The 18,814-nt window shown below is 41.2% G+C and overlaps 1 protein-coding gene across 1 annotated transcript in view; it reads left to right on the forward strand.

Annotated features, from left to right (window-relative positions):
* Nucleotides 1-18,814, forward strand: part of LOC132894886 (lipoxygenase homology domain-containing protein 1-like) — a 157,856-nt gene continuing 139,042 nt past the window's right edge. Inside the window, exons 1-7 of the mRNA XM_060935019.1 lie at nucleotides 1-769; nucleotides 4,449-4,563; nucleotides 5,120-5,131; nucleotides 7,964-8,044; nucleotides 8,128-8,312; nucleotides 10,435-10,533; nucleotides 10,725-10,876. Of these exons, the coding sequence (XP_060791002.1) occupies nucleotides 1-769; nucleotides 4,449-4,563; nucleotides 5,120-5,131; nucleotides 7,964-8,044; nucleotides 8,128-8,312; nucleotides 10,435-10,533; nucleotides 10,725-10,876 (1,413 nt within the window). The remainder of the gene's footprint in view (nucleotides 770-4,448; nucleotides 4,564-5,119; nucleotides 5,132-7,963; nucleotides 8,045-8,127; nucleotides 8,313-10,434; nucleotides 10,534-10,724; nucleotides 10,877-18,814) is intronic.

Raw genomic sequence — 18,814 nt, forward strand, 5'->3', positions numbered from 1 at the left:
ATGCCGGCAAGAGTGAAAAAAAGCTCTGAAACTGAAGAAAGTGATGACAGAACAGAGGAGAAGGAGCCAAAGGTGAAAGGAAAGAGTGGGACCTCTGCCAGCCAAGATGCACCAGACAGTGAGAAGAGAAGGAAAAGACCCAAGATCACAGCAGACAAGGGGGAGGACAAGAGTGAGAAAGTGCAGAAAAAGAAGGGCGGGACAGATGAGAAGGTAAAGAAGAAAAAGAAAAAGAAAGGAGAGGAAAACGTGAAGGAGGATGCTGAAGCAATAGATGGAGAAGAGGATGGTGATGAACAAAACAATAATGAACCAGTCAAAAAGGAAAAGCAGAAAAAAGAGAAACCTCCAGCAGTGGAAGATGGTGAGGAGGTGAAAAAAGAGAAAAAGAAGAAGAATAAGAAAAAGAAGAAAGAGGTAGAAAGTGAGGTGATAGCAGGCGCTGAAGGAGAAGAACAACAACAAGAAGAAGAGAACGACATGGAAAAGAAGAGTAAAGACGGAAAAAAGAAGAAGAAGTCTGTGGAGGAGGCTGAGGAGGATGAGGAAGTCCAGGAGGAAGAGACGGAAGAGGAAGAGGAGAACAAAAACAAGAAGAAAAAGGATAAAAAGAAGAAGAAGGGTTCAGAGAGTGATGATGAAAAGAAAGGGAAGAAATCTAAGAAAAAGAACAAGCAGCTAGACTACTCTGAGCTCTACCAGCAGGAGATTATGAATTATCACACTGAAGACTCAGATGGGTATGAAGATGAATACTATAAGAAAAAAGGTACGAACACATTTTGTTCTTTATTTATCTTTCTTGTTTCCTCTACAAATGTAGAGAAATGTTATTAATACACACTATTCCATTTGGTATCACCCAGGGCATTTTTCTGGTGTAATTCATCTGCTTGAATATAAAGCAAAAACAAAGGAAATGAAATTTTATAAAAGGTATTTGAACAAAGTATTCACATTTTTGTTTTAGAGTTATATTTCCAAGTGTCGCTCACTTTCTGTAGACTTCTGAAACTTTCATTTTCCTGGGAAACCCCTATGTGATTGGCTGTCATTTTCCATGGGGGCTATCCTGATGAAGCATGGCTCCCATAAGCCATCTTTGATTAGCGTCTAATTTTATTGCTGTGCATTATTAAGATAATAATGAGAAGAAACTTGAAATAAGATGACTTGTAATTAATTTTTATACACTATATATCCATGTAGAACTTATAGACTTGTAGACACATGGCCATCATACCTATATGCTTGTTGAACAACCCATTCCAGATTTAGTCCCCCTTTTCCTGTTATAATAATCTCCACTCTTCTGGGAAGACTTTCCACTAGATTTTGGAGCATTGCTTTGGGGAGCATTTGCTCATTCAACTACAAGAACATTAATCAGGTGAGGCACTGATGTAGAACGAGAAGGCTTGGGGCTCAGGCATTATTCCAGTTCATCCCAAAGGTGTCTAGTGGGGTTGAAGTCAGGGCTCTGTGCAGACCACTTAAGGGGCATTGTCATGCTGGAACATGTTTGGGTCTCTTAGTTACAGTGTAGGGAAATTGTAATGTTACAGCATACAAAGACAACCTCCAAATTTGTGACAGTAGTTTTGGGAAAGCCATCATAGAGGTGTGATGCTTAGGTGTAACAAACTTTATCCACAAACTACCTCTGCCAGTTAGTGCCCAGGAGCCTGCTCTGATTGGCAAACTCTAATATTTCCTTATTTGCTTCACGGTAGAAGCACACTGGCACAGGGGCAAGCTGGCAAATGGCCATTATTGGATTTGAACAGCCTGCCACCTCTCTATTGACTGAAACACAATGCCTTGTCGGTCTATTCATGCAGCCTCCTTATGTTCATACATTTCTAGGAGGAAATTGGTCAGGCATGGCAATTAAGGACACCTTCTAGGAGACAATATCACCAATAAAAAAAGCAGATCCTTAGTTTAAAGCCATATTATTTTGCCATTTTGGAGAATGAATGTTTCAAATACAAGCTAGTTGGTCTTGTATTTGATGACTTGTGGTGATGACTTATGGTGGTGATTACTTATATGGTGATGACTTGTGGTGATGATTTATAGTGACCATCATTTCTCCTAAGTCAAACAACTTAAGAAATAAGCCAAATTTACTGCATACTTTTGATCACAAATTTTTCACTCAATTGTTCTTTCTCACCTCAAATCAACAGTCAAATTGTACCAAACTGTTGTTTATTGCTCACCCAGTAAATTTTCTAACTTAGCCAGCAAAATACATCTTACATGAAACAAGACCAGAATGAAATTCAGACCCTCGGACTCAAACAGATATCCTGTTCAACTGTCAAATCAACAATTCTTTCATTTTTTTCTTTTCCATTTCCCACACTTCTGGCTATTTCTGTCCATTTATCATCCCTCCAGAGCTTTTCAAGTACCATCTGTGTAGAACTAGAGTATGAGAATATTCCGGGGTGAAATATGATCTTGTGAGAATATTAGAATGGTCATATGATTTCCTGAGGAACAAAAAATAAGATTAATAATTTGTGGCTTTTCTGTCTGAGATTGTAGAATGTCTTTTTAAAGTAATTGATGGTGTGTGGTCTTGACATAATTTCTGCATGACTCAAATTGGTTTTCACAGTATAATACAAGTCTCTATTGGTAATAACATAAACGACTGTTGCTTAATTTTAAATAAATGAAAAACAGATAACCAAACTCACAGTGATCATTACTATCATAGAGTTAAATGGTGCAACAAGTTTACATAAGCTTTTATGATTGTAAGTGTTGAAATTTTGGTAATGACCTACAAAAAACAGTAGTTAAAGTAAGGGGTGGAGAAAGAAATTGGTCTTCTGTAATTTATTTGTTTATATGGTCCAAATCTGGTTGCTTGAGGCAGTTGATGAAGACATCTTCTTTTGTTCATTCCTATCCTAGTATTATCATTGTCGTCATTGCCAAACATGATTCGGGCTTGAGGTGAACCATGTTTGGTTGACTTGGCCAGAATTGCAGCAGTAGGGTGGCCAGTTCCTTTCTGCACATTCACACCTATGGGCAATTTAGAGTAGCCAGTTAACCTAACTGCATGTCTTTGGAGGAAACCCATGAAGACGTGGGGGGAACATGCAAACTCCACACAGAAAGGCCCCTGTTGGCCACTGGACTCAAACCCATAACCTTCTTGCTGTGAGGCAACAGTGCTAACCACTGCACCACCTGTCCTTGTATTATACTTAGCCAATATTTGTAAGATAGTAAGAGTTCTAGTCTGAGATAAACTCCTTTTGGTTTTAAGCCTCAAAGATCTGATTCTAAACATTTTTTACTTGGAAAAGCCACAACTCTTAGGGGTATTTAAGAGAGAACCATAACACAAAGGTGACTGATCTTTCGTATGCCTGGTTGGCTCAGTTAAGTTATGGCCTTTTACTTTCACCTATTTTGCCCTTACAGATTAACACTGAAGGGCTCAAGGGATTATGTTCTTGCTCCATTCTGGATTACATCCAGCAGGGCGCACACATTGGTCAGGGTAACTGTGTTACAAGATCACTTTTCAATGTGATGCTGAAATGTACGTAGCACTTTCTGTGCAGAATCTCTCTCATCTCATTATCTCTAGCCACTTTATCCTTCTACAGGGTCGCAGGCAAGCTGGAGCCTATCCCAGCTGACTACGGGCGAAAGGCGGGGTACACCCTGGACAAGTCGCCAGGTCATCACAGGCGATTCACACACAGACAACGATTCACACCCACATTCACACCTACGGTCAATTTAGAGTCACCAGTTAACCTAACCTGCATGTCTTTGGACTGTGGGGGAAACCGGAGCACCCGGAGGAAACCCACGCGGACACGGGGAGAACATGCAAACTCCACACAGAAAGGCCCTCGCCGGACCCGGGGCTCGAACCCAGGACCTTCTTGCTGTGAGGCGACAGCGCTAACCACTACACCACCGTGCCGCCCTGTGCAGAATCTGCCTGAAAGAAATTGAATGAACAATTTATGTTGACATGGGTTTAGCTGTGGAGGTGGAATTTCTCGGGTAAATACTGAAATTGTTGAGGAATTATTACAAAGTAAGAAAACAATATATGTCATATTTTAATACTCAGTCACTTTGATCAGAAATTGTTAGATAAAGTCTGATTTAAATAATACCAGCCAACGATGTGAAAGCTGTATTATAGCTAATACGTGTGGCTTCTAGTAGAAAGGTGGTTATCAGTCATCTTTGGAGCAGTCAGGTTTCCATCCCATGTAAAACTACTTCGTAATGGGGCAGAGACAAAATGCTAAAACTAGGTAGTTATAGCAGGTCAGGCAAGGAAAAATGAAGAGCTGACAGTGTTCATGATCATTCAGTGTTGGAAAACATTCAGTATTTAGTCAAAGGCAAACTAAACTGACTTTCACTCTTGATGGTTTTCTCTCTCCTTTTTATAGTGTATGAAGTGGTGACAGTAACAGGTGATGTGAAAGCAGCAGGCACCGACGCTAATGTTTTTGTCACCTTGTACGGAGAATATGGTGTTACACCAAAGGTTCTCCTTGCCAGCAAGTGAGTTCACTAACCTGTTGACGATTTGGAGTTCATCGTTCATGAATTAACTGTTTATGTTTTAAGGTATTATACATGACATGTATTTTCTATTTTAATATTGAATAAGCCAGAGTAAGCCTGATTTTTCACATTTAGAAACTCAGAAAGCATCAGACAATTTAAAATCCAGTTAGTTATACAGAAGATTGTATTTTCTATGTGAAATAGGGTGACTTGAAACATTAAAATGAAAAGATTTTGTATTTAAAAACTGAGGTGAATGCTACCTAGATGAATGGAGTTTAATGGCTATGGTCATTTTTTTTTATTGTTAATTACCTTAACAAAGTATGTTAAAATGATAAATATGTGTAAACCCAACCAGTTTACGTATTTTTGTACACAGGTAATCACTGCTTTCGTGTTTTAGGCATCAGCAAGGGCTGGACTAGAAAGCCCTGTGTTTCCAATCCAGACAAATGTATAAATTCCACTAGAATTTAGTTTTGCTAAAAAAATTAGAGTGGGAATGATGATTAATTGTTTAATTCTGCCTTTCTTTCTGTTTTCTCAGCACTGAAAGGAGGTATTGCCTTATTAAAAAGGCCACTCAATTACTTGTGTGGCGGTGCATTGTTCTTTGATTATGTATTTGTATATAAGAGCATTCTGGGTGCTTTTTCCATGACTTCCCATCCCATTCATACATACACACAGACAGACACACTTCATACCCTTTCACACAAAATACAAACGGCATCATAGAGTACAGTATTAAAACCAAGTTAACTATTCTGTCATAATAAACTAACAAATTGACTCTCTTCTATACAGCATTACAATATACCCTGATCAGCCAAAACTACCTGCTTAATATTAAAACCACCTGCCTAATATTGCACAAGTCCCCCTTGTGTCACCAAAGCAACTTTAGCCCTTGGAGACATGGACTCCATAAGACTGGCTACCCTTTGCTCCCCCATTACATTACATCTTATCCAGAGCAACATACAATGAGCACATACACACAGTGCCTGGGGAGCAGTTGGGGATTAGGTGCCTTGCTCAAGGGCACTTCAGCTGTGGATTTTCTTGCTGGTCTATGGAATCAAACTAGTGGCCTTTGGGCCCAAGGCTGCTTCCCTAACCTTTAGGCCATGGCTGCCCCATGGATGTCAGTGAGGCTTAGGCACCCATGACTTTGTTGCCGGTTCACCGGTTGTACTTCCTTGGATCACTTTTGGGAGGTACTAACCACTGCATACCAGGAACACCTCACAAGATGTATCATTTTGGAGATGCTCAGACCCAGTCGTCTAACCATCACAATTCAACTCTTACCAAAGTCGCTCAGATCCTTGTGCTTGCCCATTTTTCCTGCTTCCAACACATAAACTTCAAGAACTGACTGTTCACTTGCTGCCTAATATATCGCACCCACTGACAGGTGCCACTGTAATGAGATAATATTGTTCATTTCACCCGTCAGTGGTTTTAATGTTATGGCTGATCGGTGTATACTTATCAGTAATAAGAAGGAGAAGTAGATCAAATGACATCCTAATCTTATTCTTAGCCAATGGGATAGGACGGTTATATGAATCTACTTCCAATCTCAAAAAAAAAGAAAAGGAAAAAGAAACGCTAACTCAGTCTGCATGTGTGATACATTTTCTACATGTACTTTTTTTATGTGTGTAGAATTTATGTGCATGCTATAACCAGACTCATAAAACTCTCCATGCATTAATCAATAAATCAGGAAATTAAGCAAATATTGATTAATCTGAGAGTGTTTCTTTGCTAAGATGACAATTTCACTTATGTTGCATAATGACTAATAAAATACTTTAGATTAAATTAGACTGTGGGTAAAAAGGATGGTGTATATCAGCTTGGCTTTTTTCCTGGACTTTGATTGGCCTGAATCTGATGGTCAAAATGCAACATTTTGGAATGAAGATGAAATTTAGCAGAACTTCTCCAACTGCCTAAATTGCATCATTTCCAAAGTTTGCTCATGAGGTTTGCCAGTGTTGGATGTTGAGTGTGATTATCATAATGAATGTGAATTTTAGTATGTGCGCGTGAGGAGAGCTGTGAGCAATTTAACCGATCATTCTTTTGGGAGCTGCAATGTGTGTGACTTGATTAAAGTGTTTTGCAACCTAATATCCTACATCTGAAGTGTATAGGTGATTACCACAGACAAACATGTTAACAGATTTCCCTGTACTGAGAATAGCATAGAAAATAACCTGTTTACTCAAAACATAAATGTTTATGTGAAATATATCTTTTGTAGACTCCCTTTATGAACTTTTTCAGGAGAAGAAATTATGTAATACCAACACAAAACGCCTTTACTTTTAACTGTACTGCTTCAGTCTTGGTTGCAGAAAAGTTCATAAAAACTTCTTACCTTTGCTAACACACTCTCCCATATCTGCCTCATCATAATAGATTCCTTCCTCCCCTCATTCATTCATTACCTCTACCAACTTTGTTGGAAGAGGTTATGTTTTCACCTCCGTTAGTTTGTTTGTCTGCTTTCAACATAACTCAAAATGTAGCGAACTGATTTTGATAAAATTGTGAGGAAAGGTGGGCCAAGGAACAGTTTATTAGATTTTGATGCAAATCCAAATATGTGGCTTAGCGGAGGTATGCACTCTACTGAGTGCCCTTCTAGTTCATTCATTTAACACTTTCCCCTTTCCTAGTAATGGCTTTATTGGATAGTTGTAGTTTTAATATTAGTTTTAAATTTTTCATTGAGTGAGTGACAGTTCTGTGGGTGGAAATGCCTTGTTGGTAAAATAAGTCAGAGGAAAATGACCAAATTGTTCTGAGCTACCAAGAAGGATATAGCAACTCACATAATCACTCTTTATAACCATGGTGAGCAGAAAAGCATCTCAGCATTCACAAAATATCAAACCTTGAGGTGGATGAGCTACAATAGCAGAAGACCACATTGGATAATACTCCTGTCAGCCAAGAACCGGGATCTGAGGCTATCATGGGCTCAGACTCACCAAAACCGGACAGGCTCAAGATTAGATTTTTAAATATTTATTTATTTATTTATTTATTTTGTGTTTGTGTTAGTTACATGGTAATTTTCAGCAACTGCTTTAGATCTCAGTTACAAGTGAGTTTTGAGCCAAAGGGATTTCTTGTACATGATAATCACCAATATGCTACAGATGTGGTAAATAAACTTTAGGTTGAAGGACACTACAATATTCTTTTAATTTGTTAAAAAATTAAGATATGTTTGTAATTATTCATGAACTTGATTTTTTAAATAAGAGAGATGATTTTGCAAGAACCAAATGCAAGACACCACAAAGTGCTCTCTCTCTCCCTCTCTCTTTTTTCATCTACCTAATTCATTGCTCAATTTACATCACAGGAGCAGGGTGGCTTTCGAAAAGAACAAATCGGATGTGTTCCGGATTAAAACACACAATGTCGGGCCCATAAAAAAACTCAGGTATATATATACACACACACACACACACACACACACACACTGTATAGCACATCGTGTTCTATGATGCATTTCCTATCTTTCAGAATTGAGCATGACAACACAGGAATGAGTGCTAGGTGGTATCTGGATCGAGTCACATTGTTGGACATGAACAGGCCGCACCTTCGCCTGTTCTTTGCCTGCAACCGTTGGTTGGCCCGGGATATGGGGGATGGACTTACAGTGAGATACCTCCTGGGTAGCCTTAATCCTATGAACATCCCTAAACGTAAGATACATTCAGTGGTATAGTACCATTCAGGTCCTAAAGACTGAGGGCACTAGCATTCACTGTTTTGATTTAATTCCTATCATAAACTAATATAATTTTCTGAAATTATACATAGTTCTCCTACAAGAGCCCAACCTTGCCAAGATCCTTTAGTTCCAGTGAAGAGAAATCTGAATGCTACAGCATACAAAGACTTTCTAGACATGAATCAGGCACTGGAAAGGCATTAGTGAAGGCAGAACCTAGCCGTGACAGAACAAGAAACAAGGCATAAAGAAACTAAGAAAAAAGGCAAAGCAGTATGTAGTATTGGACCAGGTGGGTGGAGCACAGAAGCACGGCAGGCCAGAACTGAGTTCTCAATGAACTATTTATTGCTAGCTTTTCAACCTTTTATCACTTCCCAGCCACGCGCGCGCGCGCGCGCACACACACACACACACACACACAAGTGTTCTGGTTGGGGAGAGCTCCCTTTCTCTGCTCTCCTCTCCTTTTAAAGGGCGCGGTCACTGGGGAAGACACACAAACACAGGTTAATCCCCATCAGGTGCCACTTACCTTCCCTGACTCTGCCCTCAGACCGATGCTTGGCCACGCCCCCGCTGCCACACAGTACTATACAATTAAAGCTATATGGCCTTTTGGTTTCTTAAAATTGGTGAAATTTAGTTCCCTCTGAAATTTGGTCATTGTGATATATGTTTATTTCTGCAATATCTCAACCCCCCTCCCCCCAACCCCCCCAAACAAACAAAAAACAAAACAAACAAAAAACCAGGCCATTCTATGGCTGGGAAGTTATTAAATTGAGGGGATTCCCCGAGAAAATAATGTGCATGAAATCGCTCGCTTCGCACAGTCAAGCAGACAGAGGAAGTCCGGTGTGTGCATGCGCAGGTTTACCTTCTTCTTCTTCTTCGTTTTACAGCAGCTGGCATCCAGTGTTGCTTTACTGCCATCTACAGGCTCACCTTGACCGTGCACTGACAGTTACATCATTCTGTCACTAAATGAACAGCTGATCACACGGAGGTGCTCACTGACCGCCGATATTTATTAGTTTGGCCCTGTGTTTCCTTTTCTTCACAATATAACATCTTTTCTTCTTGCTTTCTGTTACTGTAGTCGGTCTTTCACATTTCATTCGCGTCCTTCATTTTTCTCTCCTGTATCAAATTTGTACCCCATAATGCCTTGTGCGAATAGGGAATGCCCACCATGTGATGCATGATGTAGTATCTTGAATTGGGTCACAGTGAAGCAAGAAAAAGTAGCGGAGAATTAAGGGCCACGTGGCCCTAAATTCATTAATTGTTCTATTTAAAAAAACAAAAAACGTAATAAAATTGGAAGTCTATGATTCAAATTCAGTAGCTTTGGGTCCACTAAACAAAAATAATTGGGTGTCAGGGAAAATTCTTTTTATGACCTAAACTTGAAAAATCTGAAAGACAGTCTGCCTTTAATGACTACTACAGAGGGAAATGCCTTCAGATGACGAGGTTAGAAGGTTGGCAAATTAAGATCTATGTAATCCCAGATTGGATATATTACACATACATAGATCCATTTACAGCATTTGGGGAAGCCATGGCCTCGTGGTTAGAGAAGCAGCTTTGGAACCAAAAAGGTCACTGGTTCAATTCCCTGGACTAGCAGGAATGAACTGAAGTGCCCTTGAGCAAGGCACCTAACCCCTAACTGCTCCCTGGGCAGCTCAGGTATGTCTGCTGGGGATGTTGTTCTGGATAAGAGTGTCTGCTAAATGCCTTTAATGTAATGGCAAAGACTCACATAAACTTACAGAAATGCTTTGTGTGCTCTCCATCACCCCTCATCAGAGAGAGGAGACAGGATAAGTGGTTGTTCTGGAAATATGAAAGTATGAATGCTAGATCCTTGTATTTAATGGGAATCAAGATGTAGAGATGTTCAAGGGATAATTTTATCAACTATCTTATCAACCATTGATAATTGATAAAATTATCCCTTGAACATCTCTTGAACATTTTATGTCAGGTATGGGGGAGGGGGAAACCTGAACATCTTCAATACACAGCACTGACTGTGTGCATGCGTGTGTGTGTGCGCGTGCATTTGTGTTCCTAACTTGTAGAGAACAAGTACATTGTCAGTGTATTTACAATGGATGTCAAAGGTAGTGGAACGGATGCAGACGTTTATCTGACAATCTTCGGAGAGCATGGAGATACTGGTATGTGTGTGTGTGTGTGTGTGTGTGTGTGTGTGTGTGTGTGTGTATACAAACACATGATGCGCAATTATTTGCCTATTTATGCTTTTAGGTATGGGTAGCTACATAATGCACTTGTTTTTTTGCTTCCAGATTTTTTTGTGACAAAGTATTTTTCTGAATGATGTCTTTTCACGTGTGTACATGTGCAGGGGAGAGGAAGCTTGTGAGCGAAGGGAAGGATACTTTTGAGAGGGGGAATGAGGATAAATTTACCATTGAGAACCCAAACCTGGGTAGACTGACAAAAATCACCATTGGGCACAACAACAAGGGCTCCTCAGCAGGCTGGGGCTGTGATAAGGTACACACACACACACACACACACACACACACACACACACACACACACACACACACACACACACACACGTGTTCATATGATTATTCTTACATACTTCATGCAGATCCAAATACACGTATACATATAATGCAGTTAACCTATGTCTGCATTCATAGACTTGAGTTCAAGATCAACATCAATTTCTTTTTAAACGATCAAATATCAGCCATGTTGTATGGTTTGGAGACAGTAGCACTAACAAAATACAGGAGGCTGAACTAGAGGTAGCAGAGCTGAAGATGTTGAGAGTTTCACTGGGAGTGACAAAGTTGGACAGGATTAGAAATGAGAATATTATAGGGACAGTACGTGTAGGACCTCTTGGAGACAAAGTGAGAGTGGTGAGAGTGAGGTGGTTTGGACATGTACAGAGGAGAGATCCAGGGTATATTGGGAAAAGAATGCTGGAGATGGAGTTGCCAGGTAGAAGGAAAAGAGGAAAACCAAAGATGAGCTTTATGGATGTGGTGAAGGAGGACATGATGACAGTTGGTGCTACAGAAAAAGATACATTGGACAGGAGGAGATGGAGGGACATTATCTGCTGTGGCGACTCCTAATGGGAACAAACAAAAGAAGAAGAAGAAGAATTAAAGCCGCAAGCGGCCTCGACGGGCCCTCGCGCCAGCGGCCAAGGGGGGCGGGGGCATGCGTCCCCGCGAAATACCTTCCACAGCTTCTTCGGCAAGAGACATTACTCCCGCAAGGGCGACAAAGCACAGAATTGGACACATGGCAACGATAGGGTCTCGCACTGAACGGTGCTCGGGCCCTAATAATAATAGCGCCCCAATAAGGGTCCTGTAAAGAGTTTGCTTGCCAAGGTTGACAAATCGGAAGCTGCAATATCATTTCTGCAATAACCAGCACCCCCAGGGGCGAAAGTGCACAAAATTTGGCGTACATGTCAGGTGAGCTATGAAGAGTTTGCGTATGAAGTTTGATGACAATTGAGTAAATAGAAGATGAGATATTGATTTTTGAAGAATAAATGTTTTGGTTTTTCCCATGTCAGTAGGTGGCGCTATGCTGTACATGAGCGATTATGAGTTGGAGAAATAAGTGTCTACAAAAGCAACGCACTATCACAAGGTAGTGGTGTGAAGGAAAAGCATTATGGAATTATTTACCAAAAGCCCGTTATGGAGCAATTGCGTCGGCCAAAAACAGCGCCCCCCATGGACAAAAATTCCCAAAAGGTGGTATACATGACATGGGAGGTAGTAAGAGGGTGGCCGGGAAGTGTGACCAAATTTGAGGAAAGATTGGAGTTTTTGCCCAAAAATAGCGCCCCCAGTGGCGAAATATCACAGAAAGTGGGTAACATGTCAGAAGCCCAATGAGTGATCTGCGTGTGAAGTATGAGCAGTTTTGAGCAAGTAGAAGATTTGTTATGAATTTTTAAGCATGTAAAATGTTGCATTGAAAATTGATTGACGTATAACTTCGGAACGGTTTATGCTACGTGAAACCTATATAGTAACTTTTGTCAGCCATCTCTGTAGATGATGTGTATCAATTTTGGTGACATGCCTATGAACGGTCTAGGAGGAGTTGCGCCGTATTCGTGGCCATGCACTTCGCACAAAAGTGAAATTACCTCACTTCCTGTTGGGCGTGGCTAATGCATTGGCATTACATTTTTGTCCGGCTTAGTGAGATACATATGCGTACCAAATGGCATGCCAGTACTACAAACAACATGGCAACCAGGCACCTTAACGCGGGAGGCCAAAATCACAACGAGTTAGGGGGCGCTATAGAGGCCCTGAGGCCCGCCTGGATCTGGGCTTCTGGTTCTCAGTAGCGGTGACAGTCTAAGAAAAAGGAGCCAAAGTTCGTGCGTTGTCGACCATGGCAAGCGCCCCAAAAAGGGTCTTGTAAAGAGTTTGCTTGGCAAGTTTGACAAATCAGAAGCTGCAATATCATTTTTGCCATAACCAGCACCCCCAGGGGCGAAAGTGCACAAAATTTGGCGTAGACGTCAGGGGAGCTATGAAGAGTTTGCGTATGCAGTTTGATGACAATTGAGTAAATAGAAGATGAGGTATAGATTTTTGAAGAATAAATTTTTTGGTTTTTCCCATGTCAGTAGGTGGCGCTATGCTGTACATGAGCGATTATGAGTTGGAAAAATAGGTGTCTACAACAGCAACGTACTATCACAAGGTAGTGGTGTGAAGGAAAAGCATTATGGAATTATTTACCAAAAACCCGTTTTGGAGCAATAGCGTCGGCCGAAAACAGCGCCCCCCATGGACGAAAATTTCCAAAACGTGGTATACATGACATGGGAGGTAGTAAGAGGGTGGCCGTGAAGTTTGACCAAATTTGAGGAAAGATTGGAATTTTTGCCCAAAAATAGCGCCCCCAGTGGCGAAATATCACAGAAATTGGGTAACATGTCAGAAGCCCAATGAGTGATTTGCGTGTGAAGTATGAGCAGTTTTGAGCAATCAGAAGATTTGTAATGAATTTTTAAGCATGTAAAATTTTGCATCGAAAATTGATTGACGTATAACTTCTGAACGGTTTATCCTACGTGAAACCTATTTAGTAACTTTTGTCAGCCATGTCAGTAGATGATGTGTATCAATTTTGGTGACATTCCTATGAAGGGTCTAGGAGGAGTTGCGCCGTCTTCGTGGCCATGCATTTCGCACAAAAGTGAAATTACCTCACTTCCTGTTGGGCGTGGCTAATGCATTGGCATTACATTTTTGTCCGGCTTAGTGAGATACATATGTGTACCAAATGGCATGCCACTACTACAAACTACATGGCACCCAGGCACCGTAATGCGGGAGGCCAAAATCACAACGACTTAGGGGGCGCTATAGAGGCCCTGAGCCCCGGCCAAGTTTGGGCTTCTGGTTCTGAGTAGCGGTGGCAATTCTCGGAACTGGTGCCAAATTTCGTGCGTTTTCGCCCATGGCAAGCGCCCCGAAAATGGCCCAACAGCGGAGAAAAATAAAGAAGAAGAAGACGGAAGAAGAAGAAGAAGAAGACGGAAGAATAATAATAGTGAACTCTTACAAGAACAATAGGGCCTTCGCCCATAGGGCTCGGGCCCGCGGCCAAGGGGGGCGGGGGCATGCGTCCCCGCGAAATACCTTCCACAGCTTCTTCGGCAAGAGACATTACTCCCACAATGGCGACAAAGCACAGAATTGGACACAGAGTACACGGTGCGCTGAGATGTTGTCATGGACAGAACATTTTATGCCATGGCTTCCCAACCAAATTAATGTATTTACCTCATCAGTCACCAAGCTATAGCTACATAGGATTGTCTTCTGTTAGACATCTATTAGTCTGTATGTAACGCTACAACACTTGCTCCCGACAGCCTACCCATCCCCCACAAGTCATGTGTGTTTAAGGCAACCAAAACAACATACTCCTGGTGACTCATGATTGTAAACACCTCTCCTGAAACTGCTACAGCGCAATGAGCGCCCCCAGTGGTGAAAGTTCACCAAATTTGGTATACATGTCAAGGGACCTAGGAAGAGACGTTGTGTCAAGTTTGATCAAGTTTGACAAATCAGAAGCCGAGATATAAATTGTTGCCTGAAAACAGCGCCCCCAGTGGCAAAAGTTCACAAAATTTGGGAGATATGTCAGGTGACCTGTTAAGAGTGTGCGTATCAAGTTTGATCAAGATTGAGTAAATAGAAGATGAGATATTGATTTTTGAAGAATAAATGTTTTGGTTTTTCCCATGTCAGTAGGTGGCGCTATGCTGTACATGAGCGATTATGAGTTGGAAAAATAAGTGTCTACAACAGCAACGTACTATCACAAGGTAGTGGTGTGAAGGAAAAGCATTATGGAATTATTTACCAAAAACCCATTTTGGAGCAATTGCATCGGCCAAAAACAGCGCCCCACATGGACGAAAATTCCCAAAATGTGGTATACATGACATGGGAGGTAGCAAGAGGGTGGCCGTGAAGTTTGACCAAATTTGAGGAAAGATTGGATTTTTTGCCCAAAAATAGCGCCCCCAGTGGCGAAATATCACAGAAATTGGGTAGCATGTCAGAAGCCCAATGAGTGATTTGCTTGTGAAGTATGAGCAGTTATGAGCAATTAGAAGTTTTATTATGAATTTTTAAGCATGTAAAATTTTGCATTGAAAATTGATTGACGTATAACTTCTGAACGGCTTATCCTACGTGAAACGTATTTAGGAACTTTTGTCAGCCATGTCTGTAGATGATGTCTCTCAATTTTGGTGACATTCCTATGAACGGCCTAGGAGGAGTTGCGCCGTCTTCGTGGCCATGCATTTCGCACAAAAGTGAAATTACCTCACTTCCTGTTGGGCGTGGCTAATGGATTGGAAGGACATTTTTGTCCGGCTTAGTGAGATACATATGCGTTCCAAATGGCATGCCACTACTACAAACTACATGGCACCCAGGCACCTTTATGCGGGAGTCCAAAATCACAACGACTTAGGGGGCGCTAAAGAGGCCCTGAGGCCCGCCTGGATCTGGGCTTCTGGTTGTCAGTAGCGGTGGCAGTCTAAGAAAAAGGAGCCAAATTTCGTGCGTTGTCGACAATGGCAAGCGCCCCAATAAGGGTCTTGTAAAGAGTTTGCTTGCCAAGTGTGACAAATCAGAAGCTGCAACATCATTTTTGCCATAACCAGCACCCCCAGGGGCGAAAGTGCACAAAATTTGGCGTATATGTCAGGTGAGCTATGAAGAGTTTGGATATGAAGTTTGATGACAATTGAGTAAATAGAACATGAGATATAGATTTTTGAAGAATAAATTTTTTGGTTTTTCCCATGTCAGTAGGTGGCGCTATGCTGTACATGAGCGATTATGAGTTGGAAAAATAAGTGTCTACAACAGCAACGTACTATCACAAGGTAGTGGTGTGAAGGGAAAGCATTATGGAATTATTTACCAAAAACCCGTTTTGGAGCAATTGCGTCGGCCAAAAACAGCGCCCCCCATGGACGAAAATTCCCAAAATGTGGTATACATGACATGGGAGGTAGTACGAGGGTGGCCGTGAAGTTTGACCAAATTTGAGGAAAGATTGGATTTTTTGCCCAAAAATAGCGCCCCCAGTGGCGAAATATCACAGAAATTGGGTAACATGTCAGAAGCCCAATGCGTGATTTGCGTGTGAAGTATGAGCAGTTTTGAGCAATCAGAAGATTTGTTATGAATTTTTAAGCATGTAAAATATTGCATCGAAAATTGATTGACGTATAACTTCTGAACAGTTAATCCTACGTGAAACGTATTTAGTAACTTTTGTCAGCCATGTCTGTAGATGATGTGTATCAATTTTGGTGACATTCCAATGAACGGTCTAGGAGGAGTTGCGCCGTCTTCGTGGCCATGCATTTCGCACAAAAGTGAAATTACCTCACTTCCTGTTGGGCGTGGCTAATGCATTGGCATTACATTTTTGTCCGGCTTAGTGAGATACATATGCGTACCAAATGGCATGCCACTACTACAAACTACACGGCACCCAGGCACCTTAATGCGGGAGGCCAAAATCACAACGACTTAGGGGGCGCTATAGAGGCCCTGAGCCCCGGCTAAGTTTGGGCTTTTGGTTCTGAGTAGCGGTGGCAATTCTCGGAACTGGTGCCAAATTTGGTGCGTTTTCGCCCATGGCAAGCGCCCCGAAAATGGCCCAACAGCGGAGAAAAATAAAGAAGAAGAAGAAGAAGAAGAAGAAGACGGAAGAATAAATAATAGTGAACTCTTACAAGAACAATAGGGCCTTCGCCCATAGGGCTCGGGCCCTAAATATCAAAAACTAATACATTTTACTCATAGTTTGCTTATTAACATTTTTAAAATGGACTTAAAACTAACAAATAAACGACTCTATTGTTGTAGGCTATAAGATTAAAGTATTTCTGAAATATTTATCCAGATATTAACTTATGACCATTCTCTAAATTTGTAAGTTCTGATACTTGTTTTTTGTTTATAAAATAAAAAGTGATCTTAAACTCCTTCCTGGAAAAAAAAGTATAAAAATATATGTATTGTTAGAAATACTATTCACTATACCATAATGTGCAGATATACAGGAGTGTATTGCTGCCACGGAAGAAAAAAAAAAACAGATCAGTATCGCATGATAACATTCACTGAAATGTTCATTGTGATAAAAATATATTTTCATGTTATTATGACATGCAAACATGCAAAAACAAGAAACTTTTCTTGTTATAAGAATATACTATTTATCTTATGACATGAAACATTTCATATTAAAGGGGAACTGAAGTCATTTTTAAACTTGCTTTATTTCTTAATTAACATGTTATTCAATTACGTTTTTGGTTTTATTAACCTTATATTATGACTTGTATTGGCATATTACAGTATATTACACGTATCGGCCTTTTCGGTTTTTAGCCATGTTGAATGTAGTTGATATGGTCCACGGCAGGCGTCGCTTATCCGCGCGATCTTCATGAGACTTGTGCGAGACTTCAAACATGAAGTATCAGTGCTGCCATTTTGAAAACTGTTTACACAGCGGCCAGATCGCCATAACATTCCAATTTAGATTAATTTCGAGATTTACCAGCTTCATCAGTGATGGAGTGTCAGTCCTGCGCACTGTGGCGCGTGCACCTGAAGGTGCACCTCGGGCTGCATGTGTGCCGTGAACAAGATGCACCTGAGCTCAATTAAGGAACTATGTGTTTGCCTATAGACCCTTCCCGCATGACGTCATCGCGCCGCGAGATTTCGGTAGTCGCCATATTGGAAGACCAAGTACACATCTATGCAAGTACATACATACATAAAACAAACTACAACTGAAATGTAGCCAGGGCCGGTTCTGCCTTAATCTGGACCCGGGTGCAACATCGCGCAACCCCCCCGCCCAAAAAAAAACAACACACCAGTCTAAATCAGGACAACCAGTGTTCGAACTACGGGGGTACTCGGGGGATCCGAGATCCCCTGAAACAGACATGAGATCCCTTGAAAACATGATTTGGGAAATGTTGGGGGGGGGTCTCTAAAATATTGGCAAAATGATGTTTGTTGACATAGCAATTGTGTGTAACGGGAAGCATTTGCATATCCGAAGTGTTGCGTTTACATCAAAGATAAAATAAACCGATATGACAATGACTGCTGCTGCCAGGTTGGTTGTTGAGTAGCCTGACTGTTTTTGTTCTTGCGTGTGGTATCATTGTTGACGCGAGGTTGTTTTTTGAACATGCCAATGCAGACACGATTTCCCCTGATGAGTTATGACTTCAGATGCGATGCGTGTGTGGAGGTGTGGAGTCCGCGTGATATGTGCGTAAGATAGACTTCTCATGTGTTTGGAGAGCCGCGCTCCGAGACAAGCGCAAGCACCCCCCAGGGAAAAAAGGGACCCCCCGAAAATATCGGCATAGTTCGAACACTGAGGACAACCATCACATAACTATAACTATAAACATTTTAGATCAACTATTTTAACTAAATGGGCTATAATAAATAAGCCTGCAGGCAGCCACGGCGGGCTGCCTCAGAAAAGTAACCATTCAATGACACAACTGAAAGCCTGCAGCCACGGCGGGCTGCCTCAGAAAAGTAACCATTTGTCCTACCTTAAAACTTTTTTTGCATTTTCTGCCTCCTTTTTTGTATTTTCGACCCTGCGTTTATTTTCTTTCCTTTCCTGAAAACCCGATTTGTGTCCAGACATTTTGTTCTGCTACCAACAATCTAACTCCTCAGGTCTTGTCTCTCGAGTCCGCGATGAAGGGCAACAATTGATACATTTTTACAAACAGTCAGTAAACAGCCAATAGGGAGGTTGCAACGTTCAGGCTCTCCTTTGCTCACAGACACTCAGTAATGCACTTATTCTCTGTCTCCTGGCAGAAAGCTCCTTAGTTTG

Source organism: Neoarius graeffei, chromosome 12 (genome assembly GCF_027579695.1).
Source record: "Neoarius graeffei isolate fNeoGra1 chromosome 12, fNeoGra1.pri, whole genome shotgun sequence".
NCBI lineage: Eukaryota > Metazoa > Chordata > Actinopteri > Siluriformes > Ariidae > Neoarius > Neoarius graeffei.